We start from the raw sequence: 23824 nt of genomic DNA on the forward strand, positions 1-23824 counted from the left end.
GAGTTTCATATGAAGAATTATATGAATTTCATGTTAACAATATTTTTCTCTGTTTGATTTCATTTTTTCTCCAAAAATTTTGTTTAAAACTAAAAGTAGTTTAATTTTATCATAGCAAATTGACACCTCACTACAGTGAAATATTTATTTTTTAAAAAGTGAAATTGAACATATTTGCCACAAAAATTGATAACTCACTACAGCGAATTAGTGTAAAATTTCACTGATTAGACCAGGCTCATTTTCTATTATGTTTGAAGCACAACAGTTGCATAGTGCACCCCATTCGTATAAGATCACGAAATCAACAAGTTTGCATTTAACTAGTCCGCTTTTGCACCGCGTAACTTGCATGGTAATTGGTCAACCCCCGACCCCCAAAACTAAACAAAAAAATGCAATAAATAAATAATTAAATTGTAGTTTGTAGATATTGACTTATTTTAAAAGTCCCATTTTGAAATTTATCCCTTAAAAATATTTGTGTGATACAAAACTTTGGTTTTTATTTTTTATGGATAAACCTTTGTATCTTTTTCCTACTTTTTGTACTTGGACTCAACTTTATTTTCCCACAATCATAAATATGACAATTTTTTTAGGCTGATGGCAGGCTATGGGTTAAATGGTTGGCCCAAAGGCCTTATTCATATACCCAACTTTAGTGATAGTGGTGGCTGACAATAATGATGGTACTAGTGTTGACAACGATGATGATGGTGTTTGTGTTGATGGCAGTGACGATAGTAGTAGGAACAGTGATGGTTGCAAGGAATTATTGGTAGTGGTGACGGCAATAACAGTTGTAATGACGATGTTAATGCGGTGACAGTTGTGGTGATGGTGAAAGCAATGATGATGATGACAACAATGACAATAGTTGTAATAATTGATGATGATAATAATGATGATGGTGACAACAATTACAATAAAATTACAATTTGTGGAAGGGCTTGGGGTGGTAAAAGGGAGGGAGAGAGAGTATTTATCTTATCTTATTGTTTTCTAAACCCAACTCTCCCCTCAAGATAAAAAAAATCGCTACACATATATGATAAAATAGACAATAAGATAAACAAATCATATCATATTGATGCACAAACAATAATATATTACAATATGATAACATAGTTTCCTATCCTTACTAGGTCATCAAACAAGTACTATGTTTTTTATAATCAAAGAGAATTAAATATATTTTGTCAAATGTTTTTAATAATTTAAAAAATAAGTTTAAAATAAATTATATTTTATTATAATAATTTATGAAACATTCTACAAATTTTTTTGTTTATGAAAGATGTTTGTCGTCCAAAAACTTGTCACATCATCAATGAGTCTAATGAAACAATAACAAATAATTTCTTCCGGATGAAATATGTTTTTAATCTTTCATTTATTCAAAATAGTTTATGACTTTAGACTAATTGACCATACAAAAAATATTACTTGCATAAGAAATACAAAGTTAATCCTACAAAATTATTAAATCCATTAAAATTTCTTTATTAATTATTAATAATTGTTAAAATATTTGTTTTGACTCCAAATAAAATAAGAAATTAAGTAGTACAACAACTAAAATAAAGGAGTACATCCATTATGCAGCGAAGCCAATTGTGGAAGAAATAAAAAACTTTAATGGTTTTAAAATATTTTTGACTGTGAGCTAGGTTTATAAGTACATCTATGTTGCACTTTAAAAAGTAATTCATCTAATTATACTTTATCATCAAATAATATACTCATTTTTCTTTATCCTATATGTTCTTTTAAAATCATTGCCTTTACCAGAAAAATGTATATTGTGTGGGGACAATGTTCATGTGCATAAATTTGAGGAAGCAAATACTTATATTATGGCTAGATTGATATTTTATATTGCATTTCATACTATATATAGACATAATATTAAAAAACCTAACTCAGTCGATCGATTAAAGAATGTGCATAAGTTTATACTTGATTTTGATTCATATAAATCAAAAAATATTATGGACACAATTCATAATTACACATGCATATTATATTAATAATTTTTTAAAAGTTATTGGAGACAGTTGCTCCAATGTCTTCCTAGTAGATCCCTCTACCTCCTTTATTATTATTTTTTCATCTCCACTTAATGATCATTAATCAAATCGAAGCGTATTTATTTAAATACACATTTTATTGCTAACTCGAAGCTTTCAAGACAACGTTTCTCATACTAACTGTAACCCGTCAAAGGGAGTCTTTGAACCCATATATTCCAAAAAAACGTATTTTAGCAGGAACTCAACCTTGTCGCAATCTAGTTTAAACTTTGAAATCTTCAACTTGACTCCATCCGAACTGAAACTATAGTCTTTCTTTCATGATGAAATTAATTGTGCATGGAGTCGTTAACACGGAACTGGAAGTCTGAACGCTATGTTACTGCAGTCAGACTTTAATTTACGGCGAGAAAATAAATCTCTGCATGCCAAAGTACATTGGAGGAGTATATGCTAACACATTTTTTAGACGCATCATTTTTAACATTTTGTGTATTTTAGGTGAAATTTAGGTAGGAAATCTGCAGAGAAATTATGTTTATGACCTACAAACTATGACTATATATTATAACTTTCTAATTATAAATATTAAAAAATCACTTCTATTGGTGTAGAACAAAACACATTTTACATGGAAAATGAAATTTATTAAATTAAGAATGATGCTCATTAATTAAATTTGTGAGTCTCTGGGCCACTGCTTCAAGCCTTCAAGGGACCACGCTTGAGACGATCTGTTTGTCCAACCGAACGTTTGTCTGGAGGACATTGACATGGCTTCCATCGCAAATGCTTCCACACCGAACATTCTTGAAAAATTTCTTTCTTCGGTCTTAAATATGAAAATATAAGATGAAGAAAGGATAAATCTATCATCTTTCTATTGATCATTTTGTAAACCTCGTGTTTGAGAATAAGTTATATACACATTGTACATTGTACTACTAAAAAAAAAAATACTTTTAACATCACTGGAAAAAACAATAGTAAAAAGTACTAGGTGTTAAAGTATATTAATAACATATTTTAATTTCATAAAATAGATAAATGTAGATGATGCTACCCAAGCCAAAAACGGTTTATATATATAAGGAGGAGACTTTATGTCTTTAAACACATTTATGCACGTGAAGACTTTTCTCTACAAAGTAGTCTTCCACTTCTAGTTCTAGAGTGTGTTTAACTTACTCTATTTGAATCCGTGGCCTTGTCTCATTGGAGTCATCGTTTTTAGTGTGTGTTTAGATAGGATTATATGGTAGGCCACGATGAATCTTGATTTTAATCAAAGTATGTTTGAATTGTTGTTTCTAAAATTACAGTAGAATCAATTATGATAAAAAAATTATGGTAGAGTTTTTTACTTTGACCAAAAATAATTCTATAATAATTAATTATGTAAATTTAATTTTATTTAAAATTAATTTTGTCATCATCAGTTTCTCCCCAAAATTTTTAGTTCAAGCTCCACCACTGCATGGAATGTTGGTGATGGCAATATCTTTAACTTTTGGTCGGATTGTTGGTGAGGAGAGGAAAAGTTTGCTACTAAATTTATTGCAACAAAGGAGTTGGTGGGAAGTTTAGGCTCGTGGGAGGGGGATGATTGGTTTTGGGATTTCACGGGGAGAATTGGAGGTGGTTTGAGTGGGAGAAGGACATGTTGGGTGAGTTTTGGGATACTGTTAACAGGGTAAATTTGAAGAAAAACACAAAGGATTCGTAGACTTGGAGGTCACAAGCATTAGGTCAATACTCGGTTTCATCAGCTTATAGGTCCATACAGCAAGAGACACAATCTGATGACAGTATTTTCTACAAGAATTTATGGCAGATAAAAGGACCTCTATCCGCACTGCATTTTTTTTAAGGGTGGCTCATAATAGGTTGCCAACAAGAGAGAATCTGAGACGACAAGGCATTGTGTTCAATGATAATAATTACCTTTGCCCTTTTTGTGGTAAGGTAGAGGAAACAACCCTACATATTTTGGTGATATGTTATGTTGCAGACAGAATTTGGAAGTGGTGCTATGGATAGCTGAACAATCACAAAATTATGTGGTGCATTGAAGGGAAGATAGGATCGAAGGCTTGGAGATTCGTATGGGTCGCTATTATGTGGTGCATTTGGAAAACAAGAAATGACTTTCAATAAAGGCAGCCTGTCGTATGAATATATGATGGGTGATATCATGTTTTACACGTGGAATTGGATGCATTATAAGGTAAAAGAGGATTCAATTACTCATTCTTCGAATGGTGTAATTCTCCGGGCCTGTGTTTGACGAATCTGAATGGCCACCAGGGATAAAGAATGCTTATTACAATACCAAAAACATGATGAAATTTTTCTCCAAAGCCCTTTAATGGGGAACATAGTGGTGTGCTGGAAGTGTATTGTTGGTCTATGATGGGGTTTCTTCTGATGTTGCACTGATCAATTCCTGAATATGGGTCATGTTTGAGGATTGTCCACCAACACGTCATTTTAGTTTGTGCAAGATGTGTGGTTAGCAAAGTAGGATATAGTAGGAGTTATGGATCTTGGCGGGAACCATGCTTTTTGTTTGTGGCATTTTCACAACCTGTTTCTTTTTCCCAACCCTTTTTAATACTTTAATGGTCTGGCCGAGGCATTACTTGTGAGCTCATCAAATTCATTTCGTTTAATATATTTCATTTTTCCTATACAAAAATTGACAATGTAAAGCAATATAATTTATCCTATTTTCTACTCACAAACTATCATATATTATAAATTTAATTTTTTTATAAAAATTACCTTAAAAATCATATGAATAATGATTGCTTATTGTTGAATGTGTTAAAAAATTTATACTAATGCATAGTCATTAAATTCTTACTTTAAAATATGATTATTAAATGCTTTTGACATATATATGTTTTTGATACGTCAAGTATAGTTGTATTTTGCTTTGTCTTCAAGATTAAAAAAAAAAACTTGATTTTCAGTCCATGTAACATTTGTTGTACTTTTTATTTTATTAGCTTAAATATATTGTTCATGTAAGGTTAGGTTCTTTCAATTTTGTTCCTTGTAAGTATAACCTTATCAGGATTATAAATAAAAAAAATTAAAATCTTAAAGCAATTAAAATTGAAAAATAAACTTCCAAGGACTAAAAAAAAAAAACTTATAAAGATCATAATTGAAAAAACGTCAACTACAAGAACTAAAATTATAAAATAAACTTATAGGGACCAAATATAAAAAGACAATAACTCGCAGGCACCAAAAATATATTTCAACTTATTTTATTTTAGTCCTTTTTTAATATATCTACTTTTTTATTAGTCCCTATAGTATTTTGTTAATTTTGAATCAGTCCCTTTAAAAAATATTTGATGGGAACTAAAACCAAATGATGATATAAATTTTATAAGGAATAAAATAAATAAAAAATACTATAAAGATTAAAATAAAATGGCAAGACTAAAACCAAAAAAAATCACAAGAACCAAAAGTCAAATAAAATTATTTTAGGGATTAAAAGCAAAATAAGATTATATTCAGGAAAAAAAACATATTTAAGTCAATTATTTATATATTTTTTACATAATAAATATTTTCTATTTTTAGAAAGAGTTATAAGGCATTTGCCACTTTTTACTGGCGATAAAATAAATAAAAAAGGCATGCCATTTATGACTAGATTTGCAGTTCACTATCTGGCGTGAATTAGTGTTTACTTAAGTGTATATTGCTTAAAGGAAATTAAGTGTATATGATTTATAGAATCTTTTTTTATTAATCTTTCTACTTTATTAGATGAAGAAAGAATCAAATATTGTAATATTTCTAGGATATATGAAGTGAAATAATTTTTTCCTCAAAAAGGTGTATTTATTTTTGCATTTAATACTTTTCATATAATATTAGGAAGATTAGTACATAAAAAATATATTGTTGGAGAATATATCAATTTTACTCTAATGACAAAATTGAAACTCTTACATGTACTATTCTTTGCCTGTAGCCGCAACCTTAAGCACATGATATGTAAGACAAGTTTCATAAGATTAAGATATTTTTAATATTTTGTCTAGCAGCCTCCATTTAAATCCAAATATGTAACAAGTTTCACGAAACTCAACTTATTTCCCTTCAAATTTCAGTCTTCCTGTGACACGACACAAGAACTTCCAATGGAGAAAACACCAGGATGCAGCCTTCACTTTGTGTTCATCCCCTTGATGGTTCCATGTCACATTCCTCCAATGGTAGACATGACCAAGTTGATAGCACGTCGTAATGTGAAAGTGACCATAGTCACCACACCCCGCGGCGAAACCCAATTCAGAGCCATCATCGATAGAGATATCCAATCTAAGTCACCAATCCAAACTCAACTAGTTACATTACATAATGAAAACTACCAGAGAGGTTTGAAATCATAGAACTGCCTTCAATAGATTACAGGGAGAGCTTTTTCACAACTTCAAATATCTTGCAACCGCAGCTAGAAGAGCTTCTTGAAAAGTTAAACCCTTTTCCATGTTGCATTATATATGATAAGTACATTCTTTGTGTTGTTGATATTGCAACCAAGTTAAAAGCCCCGAGAATAATATTTGATTGGATAAATTGTTTCAATCTCTTGTGCAATTACAACTTGCATGCTTATAAGGTCCATGAAACTGATTCAGAACAATTTATTATCCATGGATTACCCCCACAGAATTGAAATTAGGAAATCTAAGTTGCCCACAATATTCAAGTTTGGCCCAAGCCGAAACTTGAATGTTATACGTGAGAACATGAGTATCTGAAGCAGAAGCATATGGGATAGTGGTGAATAGTTTTTAAGAGTTGGAAGCAGAATATGTTGAAGAGTACTATAGGGTTACAGGGCATAACGTATGGTGTGTTGGCCCTTTATCACTGTCAAACAAGGATGATTGGGACAAAGCTTGGAGAGTTAGCAAAAACATAAATGCTAGTGAAATAGAAACCAACCAATATGTGAAGTGGCTAAACTCATGGCCTCAAAGCTCGGAAATTTATGTTGGTACCCTTTGTCTAGTAGAACCTAAGCATTTGAGATTGGTTTAGGATTGGAAGCAACATAAAGACCATTCATTTGGAATCTTGAAGGAATATATGGGAGAGATGAAATGGAAAGGTGGTTGTTAGAAGATTTGAAGAGCGGGTCAAAGATAGAGGGATTTTGAATCGAGATTACTGGGTGCCACAAGTGTCGATATTTTCACATAAAGAAGTTGGAGCGTTCTTCACACACGGTGGATGGATGTCCACATTGGATGCCATTTGTGCTGCTGTGCCTTTGGTGGCATTACCTGTGTCTGTTGTTGAAATGCTTTACAATGAAAAGCTTCTTGCTCATGTGGCTGAGATTGGTGTGGCGATGAGAGCTGAAATTGCTATTCATTGTGGAGAGGATGAGTATGGAGAATGTGTTGATGAATATGGACAGTGTTTTAAAGAGGTTATAGAGAAAGTGATGCGTGAAGGTGAAGATCAAGACAAAAGAAGACAAAGCTAAAAAGTACGCAGACATGGCAACGAAAGCCATAGAAGGTGGTTCTTACCGCAACATGTCTATGCTGATCGATGACATAATACATGCCCAATTGCTGAATCAAAACTAAGCCACAATGGAGAATGAATGTATTTGGTATTGGAAGCTTTTCTAGAAACTGATGAAATGATTCCTTGTTTTGTGGCTTTGTTTGTAATAAATATGGAATCCTTGTGTCTTTTAATTTTATTTTAAGTTGGTGTCTGTTAATGTTTGAGATAATATTTTCTAGCAACTTTTGATTCACCTTTAAAAAAAGCAACTTTTTTAATTTCTAATTATGGTTGTATATGCCTAAAGGAATGTTAAATATAACATTCTTCTATGTTCCTTTCCAAACTGTTATCTATTTGTTGTTCCTTTGAAATAATACTATTTATATGGTTTTTTAAAATTAAATTACAATTAAATATTAAGACAATTATTATGCAACATCCCTTTGAATGAGTAACACAAAATCAGTAGGGGCCTAAGTTTTGAATCTCATTGCACTTGGATGGGAAAAGATTTATAGCTTATAAAAAGATTATATGATTCAATGCAAACGGCGACGCACTTCCTTTTCATTTTATAATAATGTTTCCACCCTCAAGTTCGCAATACCCAGAAATAAATAAATAAATAAAAATCTCTAGTCACATTATCACTCAAAAGAAGTGATCAGTTAATAAGCGCGGCTAAAAGAAAAATAAGCTGGGAACAGAAATTAAACAACAACAGCCATTACAATGTGAAGATCCATCTAGCAGCATATGATTCGATACTAATAAGAGTAAGAGCCTACCATAATGTCCTAACTAACCACCGAAACCGTAAAGGGTCCTGCCCTGTCTTTTGAGGGCATAAACAACGTCCATGGCAGTGACGGTTTTGCGGCGAGCGTGCTCGGTGTAAGTAACAGCGTCGCGAATGACGTTTTCGAGGAAGATCTTGAGAACGCCACGCGTCTCTTCGTAGATGAGACCGCTGATACGCTTGACGCCGCCACGCCTCGCCAAGCGCCGAATCGCAGGCTTAGTGATCCCCTGGATGTTGTCCCTCAGAACCTTACGGTGCCTCTTCGCTCCTCCCTTTCCCAAACCCTTGCCTCCCTTTCCTCTTCCTGACATCGTGGCTCGCCTTCGGAGTTGAAAAGGTTGTACTCTTGTACACTTGTTTTGGACTTCGTGCTGTTGAGGTTTGTGATTATATAGGATGAGGGGGAGGGTTCTTTGCCGTTGGATTGTTTCGCGATCCGCGTCAAGGAAGTATTTGAGGATGTGAACCGTTGGATTGGACATTGTGTATGTCACGGGGATCGCCACACTGGCGCTCTTGTGTTTGGTGCATAAGGTGCTCCTTCGTTAAGCCCACCTTCCATTGTAGGAAAACTTTTGTTGCTTCCTAAACTCTATGTTTTACTACCTGCACCTCCATAATTTTAACCTCTACTACATTGTACCTCCATCTCAAAGCCTCTGCCACCACAGTTGCTCCCTTTTCCTCCATCACGGTTGTTAAATAATTCTAGAATGAGCAATCTAGTAGTGTATAAGTTTTTTGTTATTGTAATTCGCATTTGATATTTCGAAAATGATTTTTAATTGTTCATGATTTTTTATTATTAAGAAGTCTTGTTTTGATATACAATTTTAGTTATTTTATATAATAAAAAGCATGTTTATATACACATTTTTGGTAAAATAAAATAAAATTGTGTTTCAAAACACAATTTCCACATTCAAAGTCATGTTTGGCAAATTTGACTCCTATTTATGCAATTTTTTAAAAAGTTTTCCATTTTTGTAAATTAAAAAAAAACAGTAATGTTAAAAAAGTATATGAGTTATAAGAAATATTAGTGAATAATAACCACTCAATCACCTATCCCACTAACTCATAAATAGGTAATCTTTTGTCCAACTAACTAACAAATTCTACCATTATAAATAAAGGGGTACATGTAGGTATAGATATTTTCTAACTCCATATAAATCTATGATTCACTCAATAATTTGAGTGTCAAAGTATCTTTACATCTACCACCTCCACTGTCCAGAGGAGCTCGGCATACCAAGTAGGAGATTGTATTGCTGGTGAAAATCAATCTGAAGAGCACTTTAGAATCTAGTAAGAATAGTATACATGCATGTAATTAGAAAATTTGAACTATTAGATGGAGATTGAACAACTCAAATGTTAAACATGAGTTATTTAATCTTATTTAACGATACCGATTAACTAAATGCATTAACGAGGTGAAAATATCCTGAAATTTCAAGTAAGAACAATAGAAAAAGAAAGAAGAAAAATATTTAAGATGGGCTAGAGTTTTTTTTAACCGGAATGCAAAATAAGTTTTTAAGTCCAATTAATTTTTTTTGAAGATTTTAAAATATTTCAATAACATGTAACTGTCACTGTCGTGATTAGCCATATAAAATATAAGAAATTTGACACGAAACATATATTAATTTAGACTATTATTTGAAAAATGTTATCTAAAATGCTTAGTAAATTATTTCGAAACTTAACTAAGAAGTAAGAATTTAATAACTTTTTTTGTATTAACCTTCGATTCATTAAGGAAAAAGAATAAAATTCTAACTAATTCTGAGTTCGGTCGAAAGATAAATAAAATTTTATTAAGAATTAATACGGTCAAGTATCGAACTTGAATATTATTCAAACAATATAACTATAACTAACTTTAACATTAACCACTTGTACCTCATCAATTATAGAAATATAATAACTAGCGTCATCTTCACGTCCCCTTCAATATTAAAACAAACATTTCAAGTTCAAGGAGGGGACTAGAAGATTTCAATATAACCTAATTAATAAACTAGCAAGAAGTTTAAGGAGGGGACTAGAAGATTTCAATATAACCTAATTAATCAACTAGCAAGAAGTTCAAGGAGGGGACTAGAAGATTTCAGTATAACATTTTTTTTCTTTTTTCTTTACCTATCAATCCTCTTTAATTCAAATATTTCTCTTCTATTTCATTATATTTATCATCAACCAAACAATTTATTTTTCTAGCATGTTTCTTTTTTTTACCTATTCTCTATCTTTCTTTTCCTTTTCTTCCCAGCAACCAAACATTACCTTATGATGTAATTTTGTCAATTTCTTTTTCTTTATAGTTAAATAATATTAGTTTAGTTTTTGGATTCTGATTGGTTGACTATCTTTTTGTATGACCCAATATGGGAAACCAAATTTCTACTTAATCACCAAAATCATATAGGATTTCCACTTATGCATCTGACGAGTCTAATTGTTAGACCAAGTTCTATGGCAACCTAACTTTAACGTAGTTTCCTCATCTAGCTTTCCTAACAACGATCACTACAAGATGGTTGGAAGTCAGTGTTTACTGTAAAGCTAAACATAATGCTTCGTTGTTTGAGACAATTAAGATTGATCCGGTTAAGAGTAGTGCATCATGAAACCATCTTCATTTTCAAATTTCTGTCTATTTAACAACCACCAAAAAATTCCTAGAGATTAAAATGTATTTTAAAATGGAAATCTGTTCGACAAAAAATGAATTGAGTTGGTTTTTTCCATTTTTTAAAACAGTTTTAATCCCATTTGAAAAACAATAAAAATATGTTTATTGTTTCTGATTTTGCTCTTTACCGTAACACTCACTTTCCCTTCCCTTCCCATTTCACGTTGAATCCACTGCCATAGGCATGGCGAGGAATGAGGATAGGGAGCTTTTTGTTTCTATGATTTCTGAAAGAGAATTTTTTTTTGGTTTCTATGATTTATGAAAGTGGGTTCTTTTTTATTAATTCTAGTTTCATGTTTTGGTGCATTGAGTTTGTTTAGGTAGTGACTTGGTGTGATGAGTCGAAGAGGAATGAGGTGAACGAACTTATGCGGCAGAGGCGACAAGGAGAGGCTGAGACGGTGAGGTTTGGGAGCATAGTCTTTGTCTATGATTAGTATCTCTAGCTTGGGGAGTTTGGGAGAGGGAGAACCCAGAGAAGGAGACACCACAAACCCAATAGTTTCAAAATCAAAGTTGAAATTAAAAACAGAAAACAGAAACTGGATTTACCCCGAACGGGACCTTAAATTTTTGTGCGGGTGTTAAAGCACTAAAAGTTAACAATTACTTGACCATTCACAACAAAGACAAATACAGAGTTTAGAGTTTCCGGGTATAAGAACTAAAACACAAAATTTTGGCAAAATATAAGGACCAAGTAATTTATTAATTCATTGAAGCCGTCAGGTCAACATGTCAACAATGCACACAAGTGGACCCCACATGGACATGTAAGCAACGAGAAAGCTAGGGTTTTCCCCTTTCACGATTGATTTTCTAGTATACAGATTTCTCATGCTTGAGAATTGGTGACCCGACATCGAGGCACCGTTTTATGAAGCATGTTTGTCCCTTTGAATGCCATGATTTGATGGCAGTTCATTCTATAGTTGGTGAGCTGCAACACAATTAAACTCCGATCATTTTTTGAGCTGGGGTGAGTCTTTGTGACAAATAATGCAGCTAGCTAAATTATCAAAACCACAGAAACCTAATTGTATATCAACGTAAAACAGAATGCAAGAATGAAGTGGTGAATCGTTAACCTAGATCCTAACTTGTAAGAAGTTGAGCAAAACATATACCTGGTCAAGTTTCATCTTGCTAAACCCGAATTTTTCTGTCCATATTGATTCTGCTTCTTCAGCAGCTGGTAGCACAAGATTTTTCACATTCAAAAAAGCCAGCAGCCTCTCAATGCATGCGAAAAGTGTTTGGAAGTAGCCCTGTAAGGGTATATCAATATAAATATAAATAGTGCATTATAAAGACGAAGGAAAAAGTGATTATAACATAACAAAACCCAAGTTTTATCTAGTCATATCCTGCTATTCAAACCATCATTACAGAGCAATATATCAATTCCAGACAGAAAACTTCAATCAGATGAAATTATGAAGCAAGCAAGACAGAAACCATTTTAAATACATAAAAGAGCAGTAGTGGGGATCACATAACTAAGAGCCTGTTTGGATACAAGGCTAGAAGCTCTTTTAAGAGCTTCTCTACTGAAAAAAACTCTATATTTCCAGTAGAAAAGATCTCAAAAGCACTTGTGACTTGAATCCAAACAGGCCTTAAATCTATTATTGTCAATAAACACATTAGAAGGAAACTTGTGAGATATAGCTAACTTTATGAAGCATTAATTGGAGATTTTGCAAATCAAACATTTGCAGAGCTAGTAGCTTATTAGATATGTTTATACAGGTCACTTACACCTTCCCCAACCTGAACTTTAAATCCCTAAGGGAATATTTTGAAACAAAATGAGGTTGGGGGCAGGTGAGACAATGATATCCCAAGAAATGCTAATCAATTTGGTAACGCAGTCTCGCACCTTTCCACGGTTCTTATATCTTGTTGCAACTAAAGGGAGTTCAGCAATATCTCTACCAAAAATTCGAACCATGCCCGCGGATACCACAGATGAACTTCAATGTCAAAGGGAACAAAAAGTGAACAGCACTGAAAGAAAGGTATGAAATAATTGAAGTTAGATACAGAAAACTACTTCTTACTTGACAATCAATAATGCACAATACATTCCTCCAAAATCCTGAGTCTGCAAATTCCTTCTGCATGTGAATGATATGTTAGTTGAGACAGAGGGAAGAAAGAAATTGAAGAGAAAATTGAAAAGCAAACAAATGTTCTAATATAATTTTTACCCATAAACCATGGCAGGAATAAGGTCACGTCCAGCAGCTGGATCAACTATAGGATCAAAGCATTCCTGAAACATGCAAGATATGTCTAAAGGTCAAAGTCCAACAATTGCATTAAATTTTTTTAATAATCTTATGAATAACTCAAAGGGTTTCCCCAATAGATATGCACTGATTTGGGCTTTCTCATGAAGAGTGAGATAGTGAACATGGAGAAATGTTCCATTATCACTCCTCTGTTGTGCCCAAGCACTGCAATAGCACCATTATTGACAACTATGCTTATAATTGGATAAATTTGTTTTAAAACCTACCATTGGAGTGAGTTATTTTTTTGTTTTGTTTTTTGGTATTAGTGAAATGTTTAATCATATATTTCTCATCTATAAAATCTTATATTAATCCAATATTATTTGATACCTTATTGATCAAATTTAACACAATATATCCTTTTTTAAATATGGGAATAAGAAGATTTTGATTATATTTTAATTGTTGCTCAATTTTTACAAAATATTTAACACAAACAATTAAGATAATATATACTTATGATTCAATTGTTTAATTGATCAAAATCACCTTTTAGATGAAGTGATTGAATGGTGTAGGTCTTACACTGACATAAAGCAGGAAGAAAATGACTATAAAATCATAAATCCATGAACATGCATTTTTGCTGAAGGCAAAACTTTTCAATACTTGCCTAAAAATGGATTTATACATAATTGTTTCAACAACTATTAAATCACACGCTGAAGTCATGTGATGAAGAATATTCAATCTAATAAACGAAGAATAACGCCATTAATAAAAATGCAAAGCAGCTCTACCATTCATTGGGAACAAACAAGGATGATGGTAGTAATGATAAACAATAAAACGATAGGATGATGATGAATGATAGTAATGATGATGATGAAGCAACTCATATGGACAGACAGAACTTACATGAAACATGGACACTGCCTCCAAAAGCAATGGCCTAGTTTCAGGAGATGCAATTTTTCCATTAAGAAGTTTCCATCGTACATCAATCTCATTAAGGGGTTCTAAACATCTTTCCACTTGCTTCTTCTTTATAACATCCAAAAGAGCTTCAGGGAGTCTCTCAGCCACCCTAATCAAGAGATTCTCCAAAGTAGAATGTATTATTGTGCAATCATTGCAACAAAACCAATCCCCTTCCGGCAACTCCTGTCATTGTTTCCACACATAATATGTCCAATGGGCTAAAAGTGAAGAGCAAAGTCGGTGCCCAAACTAATGTATCCGCATATAAAGACAACAATATGGTGAGTACCTTCAAATATGCCTTCTTATGATCCCTCAAGCAGCCAACATGATATTCCTTTTCGCACTACAACAAACAAGTAGGGGGGAAAGGGGGTTTATGAAAAACAACATGAAGTTAGTTCAGTATAATCAAATCAATCCCTTGAGTTAGATACTAGCATCATCAAGAACCAAGCATAAATCGATGTTGATCATACACTTCTTCAAACAAGAGAACATGACTTAACATGTTACCAGGGCTATCTATATGTTGCCAAAAAATAAAAATGTACTATAATGCACACCTGATCACAAATTATAATTGTACGAGGACCAAATCCTGATCTGCTGAAGTCAGAACTCCTACATGCACAATTTCTTTTTCAAATATATAAAGGTGAAAAATCACGAATCTATTACATCAATCTATGATTAAACTTGAATACCAAAGTAAAAGCATGATGACCCTTGCTAATTTCAAGAAGTACAATGTTAGATGAGAGCCAAATGAAGTCCATACATTGGCTTCTATGTTCTAATTCAATACAATACAATAGAATTATCACCTGCATAAAACACATCCACCCATCTCAGCTCCTATGTCTTTTACTATGCGAATGCATCTCTTGGCGATCTGCTCAATAGGATCAACACCTTCTACCCTTCCAGCTGCCACAGCATCGGCATTGTATAACACAGGCCTTTCTCTGAGGAATGTGTGTTGACAAATTTGACAGTACCACTCACCCCGAGGAATACTTGATACAGATGCACATTCTGTACATTTCCAAACACAGTGACACAACATATAAATCCACTTACATGACGACTGTGTTGTAATTTATCAAAGATAATATTCTTCATAACTGCTGCTTCCAATTAAGTAAACAGTGAAACAAAAAATTAGGCAGTATGAAATAAATTCTTCATCTAGTTCTTTAATTTAATACCTGTAGAAAGCAATGTCTTAGAATTATAGAGGTTTATAATCAAAATGCCTCAAACCATGGCCAAAGTACAAATTCTACGGGATAAAATGATTCCATCCATCAATAATATTAGACAAATGAGATTATGCTAAGTTGTAAGCATTTTGAAATCAAATCTAGTGGAGCATAACTATTAATAAGGTATTTAGCATAGGAAGTAAAAAAGTATTATAGAAAGCAAAGAATATATAAACAAGCATTTTTCTCTTGCTCCTTCTTCAAGTAACTTAATTTTTTCTTATGTTAGCACCCTAGGGAATATAGTTGTATAGAAACTCCTGCATCTCAGATATCTTGACTTCAATGTAGGTGATATAGAACTTGGCACAATGCCAGAGAATAGAAATTTGGGGGGGGGGGGATGATTCCACACACAATAAAAACTAGATAATTTGTCTTTTTTTGTCATTTAAATCTGACCTTTATGAAATGCCCTTGGACATCCATCACAAAGCAACAGGTTTCCACCATCCCAACAAACAACACATACATAGTCATTCTGCTTTGTAGTGCATTTGTGATCTTTTGAGAGAAATATTGCTAACTCATGGAGTGACACCCCATTTGACGTGTAGATGTATGCATAACTGCCACAAACATTATACTGCCATGAAATTCATAGGTACAAGCAATTCAAAAGCTTCTGAATATTCATCCCACACAACCATAATCCACATCACCCCCCCGCCGGAAACTTGACAAGAAGAAAACTCACGGTTTCCTGCGAGAAGCCCAGCCTGCATGGACCTCAAACTGTGAGGGGCTGACCTGCATAACATTTAACAAATGAAATTTGAAAACATTATCTAATACAACATAGAAATTCCTGAGGTGTGCCAAAAACCATACGAGATGAAAGTAAGAAAAAATACCTCAGTGTTGCAGCATCGACAGACAATTCCACAGCGTGTTTTGATACCCTCAAGCAATTTCTGCCAACCAGAATGAAACAATTAGCAGGGTAACCAACACACAATTATTTGTACGTGCAATTCACACATGAACTACCTGTCCACGTGCATAATAAGCTACTTCAGCTCCATTAGGCAATCCATCCTCTTCAAAAATTAATTTATGTAATCGTTGATACCTAAAGAAGAATATGTTGGGTGAAAAATAATTACTATCATCACTAAAGAAGATTTGTAAAAAGAATTACAGGCAGATATATATACACACAAGACAAGGGGCAGAAAGGAACTAACCTTTTAGAGATCCTCCACTGACTTTTGTTTTGTGGAGATAAACACTTTGAAGTAATTGGTACAGTCTTCAATTTTACCGACAGTTTGGATGACCTAGTAATAACAAGTGATTACAATAAAAGGGAGGCAAGGATACTTGGTTATAAACAATTTAATGTGCAATTATGTTATCCTCTAATAATATCAAGAATGATATTAGAAAAACTGTCTCCATGTTGAACAAGCTTTTCTTGGGAAAGAGAATAGGCTCGGAAACAATCTTGGAAGAATTTGAGCTTCTAACCAGTTTTGATGAACATATAATTTGTTCAAGAGCATGTAAGTTAAAAAATATATAATTTGTTCGATAGCAACAAGAAAGCAGATGATCAAATAATAAGAAATATCTTCTATGAAATCCATCAAGTTCAAAACTATTTAACCATACAGTTTCTTAGTTGGTGCAAAATTGTTATGCAAAAACTTTTCAAATTTGCATCATATACAGTATAAATGAAATAGATATAAATACCAACTTTGTTCTTGTCTTCCACTGTTTCTTAGTTTGAGGAGAGATACAGAGTTCAGATTCAGTAGTACAACATGAACATGAATGGGAGAATAATACTGGCCGAGGGGACCTGAAATAATGTAATGCAATGATGAAAGAAAAGAATGTCAGAGAGCGAAAGGGGCTCAAAATCTTTTCATAGCACCATAAACATGGTTTCAACATTTTGCACATATTTTGCTTTCATTTTAAACTAGAAGAAAGATATATCTAGTCAGATGATCAGATCTTATTTTGTTCATGTAATATATGTTATTGCATTGCCTTAAGATTAAGATATTGTTTGCTTTATATTAAATTTTTATAAGATCTGTGGATCAACCACACAAATTGGTAGTCAACCACTACCAGTGACTTTGAAATGACTGAAGTTTCTGAGCCATCCCAATTTGTGTCCATTTTTTCAGGATGTCAAAATTATAACATATCTTTCAAAAATCAAGAAAATGAATGACTTTTTGTTTTATGATAAGGAACTATTTTATGAGAAGCCTTCTAGTAAAGCAATTATTATTCAGCACGTTGATAAGCAGTAAAATAAGCAATTTCATAAAACCATATCCATTCAAGAAAAGCTAGAATAAAAAACTTCCATCTTTTAATTAGTAAGGAAGTTCATTTTTCCTTTGAGAAAACACTCAACTTAGTCTTCTGAATCTGAAAGTATGTATTACCACATTAATCCTTAAAAAAAATTGGTTGCCAAACTAGTCCCTCAAATTTCTTTTCAATCAACAATTTAGTCACCAAAAGATTTTGTCACCAAATTAGTCCCTCCAAGATTTAATTTGTAACCAAATTAGTCTCAGATTTTCTTTTCATCACCCCTTTAACTCTCCATAAAGACGAATTCAGTGATAGTTTATAATTTTGAGCAACCAACTCAATGTCAAATTAAATCTTTGGAGGATTAGTGATGATTTATTTAAATCTTAGGGGAACAATTTAGTATTTAGTAATCTTAACTTTAGAGCACTGTGGTGACACATCTCACATTGGAGGACCAAATTAAGAGCATTGTCTTTTCTTTATTATTCTGTTGTAAATGTTACCTGCTGCATTTTCTTTTATAATTCCTACAATGGCTATATCAGATAGACAGCAGCTGTATTTGTAAGCAAAATGTAAAATGAACATTCATAACTACAACAATAGTCATATCCTAGTAGGTGAGATTAGCTACATGGACCAAACAATGTCATTGAGCTTAATTGAACAATAAATTCTCAGAAATATTATTCACCGTGAGATCCCATTTATTAATAATTTCCTCAAATGTTCTTCCCGGTTTCCCTTTACTTCTTTTCATAAGACTAAAAACCATGTAATCTACTCTCCTCATCAATGCTTCCAGAGACCTATTTCTCGTGTCTAAATCACCTAACCAATTTTTTTTGTCATCTTTTCCTCGACAGATGACATACCAATATCTCCCCAATATATACACAATCATTTCATATCTTGTTATTTCTAATCTTGTGTGGCCATACATTCATCTAAATGAATTCATATTTGGTACTCCCACTTTTTCTCTCATCCCTTTAAATTCCAACATTCACTAAGATAACGAAAGGATAAAACTTCCCTTTGAGGTTGATAGGTAATTTGCAGTCATACCTAACCCTTGACTCTTTCTCAATTTTAACAACCCAGCTTGTATCTTGCTTGTAACATGTTCATTAATTTCTCCATCATCTTATTGATCCCAAATACTTAAATTGAGAAACCTATGTTAACATCATCTCCAATTTTTACCTCCATGTCCTTTCCCTTGTTTCTTGTTAAAATAGTAATCCAATATACTTTGTCTTATCCCTATTCAAGTGAAAACCCTTTGATTCCAATGTTTGTCTCTAAAGCTCAAGTTTGGAGTCAATATCTTCTCTTGATTCCTTAATCAAAATCAAAACTATATCATTTGCAAATGACATGCAATTAAGGATAATGTTTTGTATGTTTCTAATAAGCATATTCAAGACTAGATTAAACATGTAAAGACTCAAGGTTAAGCCTTGATGTAAACCTATCCTTATAGGAAAGTCCTTGGTCTCATCTCTAGAAATTCTCAAACTAGCCTAGATATAAGACAGACGGACATATGTATGTCTCTCTTTTTTATTTCAGTACCATCAGCCCCCATAAAAGATAGGAGATCTTTCGGGCATAAATTTATAATAATTCTTTAAAATCCAAGTTTCTCTTGATTTATGCTCAATCACTTTTTCCTATGATTTCATAGTGTGACTCATAGGTTTTATCCCTCTGTAATTTATACAATTTTGAATCTTCTTTGCTCTTATATACAGGAACCAAAATGCTTCTCCTTTACTCATCAGTCATTTTCTTAGGTCTCAAAATCTCTTTAAATTAATTAGTAAGCCAAATAATACCCTATCATTCTACACATTTCCAAACTTCATAAGAATATCTCCAAGACCAACAACTTTACCATTATCCACACTCTTAAGGGCTTCTTTAATGTCTCTGACTCAGATTCTACAGTAGTAAATAAAATTTTATTTGTCCACTTGGATTTTTAATCCCTCCATATTATAGTTTGATTCTTACACTTATGAAAAACTTATAAAAATAATTCTCCCATCTCTCTTTGATATCTTGATCTATAACCAAAACTTTTCCTTCATCTTTAAACATTTTGGTTCAAATCTCTTGATTTCCTTTCCCTATTTTTGGTAAGCTTATATATATTGCATTTTTCATTCTATGTTTCAAGATCTCGGTAAAAACTCCTCAAAAGCTTTGGATCATGTTTCACTCACAACTTTACTTGTTTCATTTCTAAACTTCCAATACCTTTCCCAATTTTTTAACTTTATTGCATGTGTAAGCTTTAAAACATTCCCTCTTGTTTCTTACCATTTCTTGAATACTTTCCTTCCACCACCAAGATTCCTTATCTCAGTCCAAAACTTCTTGATTCACTGAAGACTACTTTACCAACCATTCTATCCTTCTTAGAAACCTCATCTCAAATGAGGTTAACGCTACCTTGTGATGCTCAATTACCTTCCTCCAATAATTTCTTCTTTAAAGACAAGTGTTTTTCACCCTTGAGCTGCCATCACTTGATTCTTGAATTTGTAACTTGCCGAATATTTTGTGTACTACTCTTAAAACAAATATCAAGGATCAAGATTCAAGAATCAAGATCCTATGTGGCATTTCAACTTTCAATAAACACTAACTTCTATCCTTCAAAAGCCATTGTTCTAGTGAGTCACAGATTATTACTAACTTTACAACACAAGTAAACAAATAATCATAGGGCATGGTTTTTCAAAATCTCAGCAAAGGCAGCAAGTTAACTATCAAACTAAGCAGGCAAAAGAAATGAATACCTTATTCTTTTACCCACGGCATGAATAGAACTTTTTTCAGATTTCCTTGATTCCACGCAAGATAGACATAAAAGCCCCACTCTTTCCACATTGGAAGAAGGGAAACACCCTATACAATTAATAATAGTACCAATAAGTATCCAACAAAATAAAATAAACACTAGATAATCTTAAGTTTCCTGTTTAGTTTAATGATTTTAACACAAAAACTATGATCAGAGTGATAACTGAACAACAAGCATAACAAAAGCAAAGCTCTCACCTCTGCAACTTTTGCAAGTAAAATATTTCTCCTCGGGCGGAGAATTAATAAAATTTTGAATGGTCGCCTCCAATGTATGTAGCGGAGCTGCCCTGCATGCTCTCATTAGGTCAAGCAGGCTCTTCCCATTTTCAAGGCAAATATATTGTGCTGCCCTCTTATATATGTTGCACGCATGAATTTCGAATTGGGAAGGTGGAATAACCTACAAGGGCATAAGGAAGAACGAAGAACAAATGAAAGGGTAGTCTCGAACCAAAGGAACCACTGGGTAGTGTAGTGGGTACCCATGACAGCATGACCCAAAGATAAAACGACAATGATAACTCACCCTGCGTCCATTGCACAGACGGCATGAGCACAAGATCCCCCCATCTTTAATTTCACCTCGCAATTCCGTAGTTGAATCCTGCAATCCCAACGCACCATACCAACATTTAATTCAACTCAGTGGCACTATATTTCATCATGAAAGCCACACTTCAAAATAGACCACTCGTGACCCACCCGGCCAAAAAACTAAAAGATTTATAAGAGGACCTAATGTGTCAATCTAAAACTTTTTATATTAAAAACAAGTTGACATTGTAGTATTAATTAATCAAGCCGTAATTGCTAAGCTATGATTGGATTAGAACCCTTTTAGAAAAGGATAAAATTTGAAGATTCGTATTATTGTTACAAGAGGTTAATTTCCAAACCTTGTCCATATAAAAAAATTTACATTATCATGGATTATTTATTCTTCTTATAAGAAATTATTACAGCAACACAATTTCTAATTAATCTGTTCTCCCTGTCATTCCATCACATCATTCATCTTATTTCATTGCTCTTTCGTATTTGTCTCTAACTTACAAAAAATAACAATTTACATCTATAATTTCTCAAACTTAAATTGCATTGATAATATTAACCTTTATCAACGCACTCCCCAACGGGTCAGGATATTTTTCAGTCAACAAGTAGAGTCACTACTCACTAACCAACCAAGTATTTTGCTGATTAAAAAAAACTAACCAACCAAATGCAAGCATTTTCTAAAGTGTCCTCGGCGTGCCGAACCAGATCAGATATTGGGAGATTTTGTTTAAGAAAATGTACTTGGCTAAGTTTAGAATGTGTCAAACTGTGTGTAAAATTTTCTTAGATAAATAACAATTACGCATCACGAGTTGATTAGTCTTCTGATCTAATGAGTTGAGAATCATCGTGAAAAAATCATATCTAAAATTAAGATCGGTCAAGGTTAGGACACGTAGCACGCCACAATCTACGGCATCATGAAGAGAATAAAAATGGAATGGCGAAAGGAACCTTTTTGCAACCGACGTAAACGACCGGAACCCCATCGAGCAAGCCCGTTTGGAATAGCTCCTTGACGGTGACGGGCTTCTTGTGGACGACAATGATCTTCTTCGTCGTCTTCAACGACGTCGCCGTTTTCAATTCCACCTCCGTTAATTCAGACTCGAGCTTGGGGCGGCGCTTGAAAACGACGTCGTCGTCGTCGCCGCCGCCGCCGTGGCGAGCTTCGACTTTGATATCAGCTGTTCTGAGCCACTTGGCGGCGTCATTACTGGAATGGAGGGTGAGGGTCCGCTTGCGGCGAGTGTAAACGACGTAGCCGTTCACTCGCGTGTTGGTGGTGTCGTTTTCGGAATCGGGGGAAACGGTGGTGGCGGAGGATTCCATGGGGGGTGCGAATTGAAATAGGGGGGGTGAGAGAAGGGGGATTAGGAGGAAGAAGACATGGGAATCGGAGAGAGAGGTAGGGTTTTGGAGTGACGATGTTGACTGAGAAGGAGAAGGGGAATGGGGTTGAGGTTGAGGTTGGAGACGAGTGGGGTCCACGAGTTTGACTCACTGACTCGACTCACTACTCTCCTAAGTAAGTAAGTGAGTAACTGACCAGATCAAAAATAGGTGCGGATCATGTGTTTTGGTGATAGCCTCTGCCAGGTCTTCTTCAGTTTTTTCATTTTATTATTATTTTTTTTTTATCTATTCTTATCCAATCTAAGTCTAACAAAATTAGTATGGACCATAAAATATTTTTTTTAAGAATTTAACATAATTATATATGAGAGGATATGAGTTGATTTAGGTGTATGATGATTTTTTTACTTTGTTATATAAAAAATAAAATGTTTACTTATTGGTTTTAAATATGTTTCTGTTTTTTTTTTAAATAAGTTACTCGTTTTATAATAATTTTATTTTCTTTTTAATTTTTTGTCAACTTTTATGGTATGTTTTGTTTGTTTGGTCCATGTTCAGCACCGTTAAGAAGTTACAGATTGATGTATTAAGGGCTTCATCAAAACTTATTAAGGGCAACAAACATAACCACAAACTAAAAAGCTTGACACAACCCTTCACAACAAGTGTATTAAGGGCTTCATCAAAACTCTTATTTCTTCCAACATGCCTTCAAACCATCATATCTCACATAGAAGGGGAACCAACCTAGATGTCTGAAGTATGGTTTTTATATTTGCTCGTTGTCCCTTAATCATGCTCTCTTTTTTTGTCCGTTTGCTGCTGGGGTTTGGAACAGGATATATTCTTGGCTTGGTGTTCTGGTGGCGCAGCATGCATGCTGATCCAATCAACCATTTTCTTAGCCATAACTATGTTGGTCCATAGCATGTAGGGAACATACATACTTTTGTTAGCTGATGGGTTGTTATACTTTGTTTACTTGGATAGGTCTTGTTGGGAAATTCAAGAGATAAATATTTATATAATAAGCCATAAATAATCATATAAATAAATTTTAATCTAAAATCTTAAACTCAAATTTTAAATTTTTTCTTCACTTACTTAATTTTCTCACTCCAATATATCTTAGATGGGGTGGCTAGTTATGC

The 23824-nt window shown here is 33.4% G+C and overlaps 2 protein-coding genes and 1 pseudogene across 3 annotated transcripts; 1 reads left to right on the plus strand and 2 right to left on the minus strand.

The window, feature by feature from the left end:
- The first annotated feature begins 625 nt into the window (after nt 1-625).
- On the plus strand, nt 626-7780 carry LOC114381738 (annotated as a pseudogene).
- A 353-nt stretch (nt 7781-8133) lies between these two features.
- Nucleotides 8134-8768, minus strand: LOC114381295 (histone H4). Its single transcript, XM_028340517.1, has one exon. It carries the CDS (start codon nt 8706-8708, stop codon nt 8397-8399), a length of 312 nt encoding a protein of 103 aa, XP_028196318.1. The 5' UTR covers nt 8709-8768; the 3' UTR covers nt 8134-8396.
- A 2901-nt stretch (nt 8769-11669) lies between these two features.
- Nucleotides 11670-22879, minus strand: LOC114382378. 2 transcript variants are annotated; one of them, XM_028341754.1, is made up of 19 exons: nt 22269-22875; nt 21283-21360; nt 20952-21156; nt 20690-20798; nt 17296-17400; nt 16781-16873; nt 16584-16665; nt 16448-16507; nt 16291-16343; nt 15996-16162; nt 15153-15363; nt 14892-14949; nt 14615-14671; nt 14263-14508; nt 13318-13382; nt 13168-13224; nt 12987-13080; nt 12232-12372; nt 11670-12044 (listed from the first exon to the last, which is right to left on the minus strand). In XM_028341754.1, exons 1-19 carry the CDS (start codon nt 22644-22646, stop codon nt 11940-11942), a joined length of 2364 nt encoding a protein of 787 aa, XP_028197555.1. In that variant the 5' UTR covers nt 22647-22875; the 3' UTR covers nt 11670-11939. The 2 variants fall into 2 exon arrangements, 1 of the variants encoding a protein (XP_028197555.1); XR_003660246.1 differs by lacking the exon at nt 13168-13224 and having other exon boundaries at nt 12028-12044; nt 12987-13114; nt 22269-22879.
- Between the last annotated feature and the right edge of the window lie 945 nt (nt 22880-23824).

The sequence above is a fragment of the Glycine soja genome, chromosome 13 (assembly GCF_004193775.1).
Source record: "Glycine soja cultivar W05 chromosome 13, ASM419377v2, whole genome shotgun sequence".
Lineage (NCBI taxonomy): Eukaryota > Viridiplantae > Streptophyta > Magnoliopsida > Fabales > Fabaceae > Glycine > Glycine soja.

What these genes read in the sequence shown, in the direction of transcription:
- LOC114381295 (XM_028340517.1), bottom strand. Translation starts at nt 8,708, where the DNA reads ATGTCAGGAAGAGGAAAGGGAGGCAAGGGTTTGGGAAAGGGAGGAGCG.
- LOC114382378 (XM_028341754.1), bottom strand. Translation starts at nt 22,646, where the DNA reads ATGGAATCCTCCGCCACCACCGTTTCCCCCGATTCCGAAAACGACACC. An exon ending in GATATAAGAACCGTGGAAAG is followed by an intron (nt 12,373 to 12,986) that starts GTGCGAGACTGC and finishes ATACCCTTACAG; the next exon opens with GGCTACTTCCAAACACTTTT. An exon ending in GCAAGATGAAACTTGACCAG is followed by an intron (nt 12,045 to 12,231) that starts GTATATGTTTTG and finishes ATTGTGTTGCAG; the next exon opens with CTCACCAACTATAGAATGAA.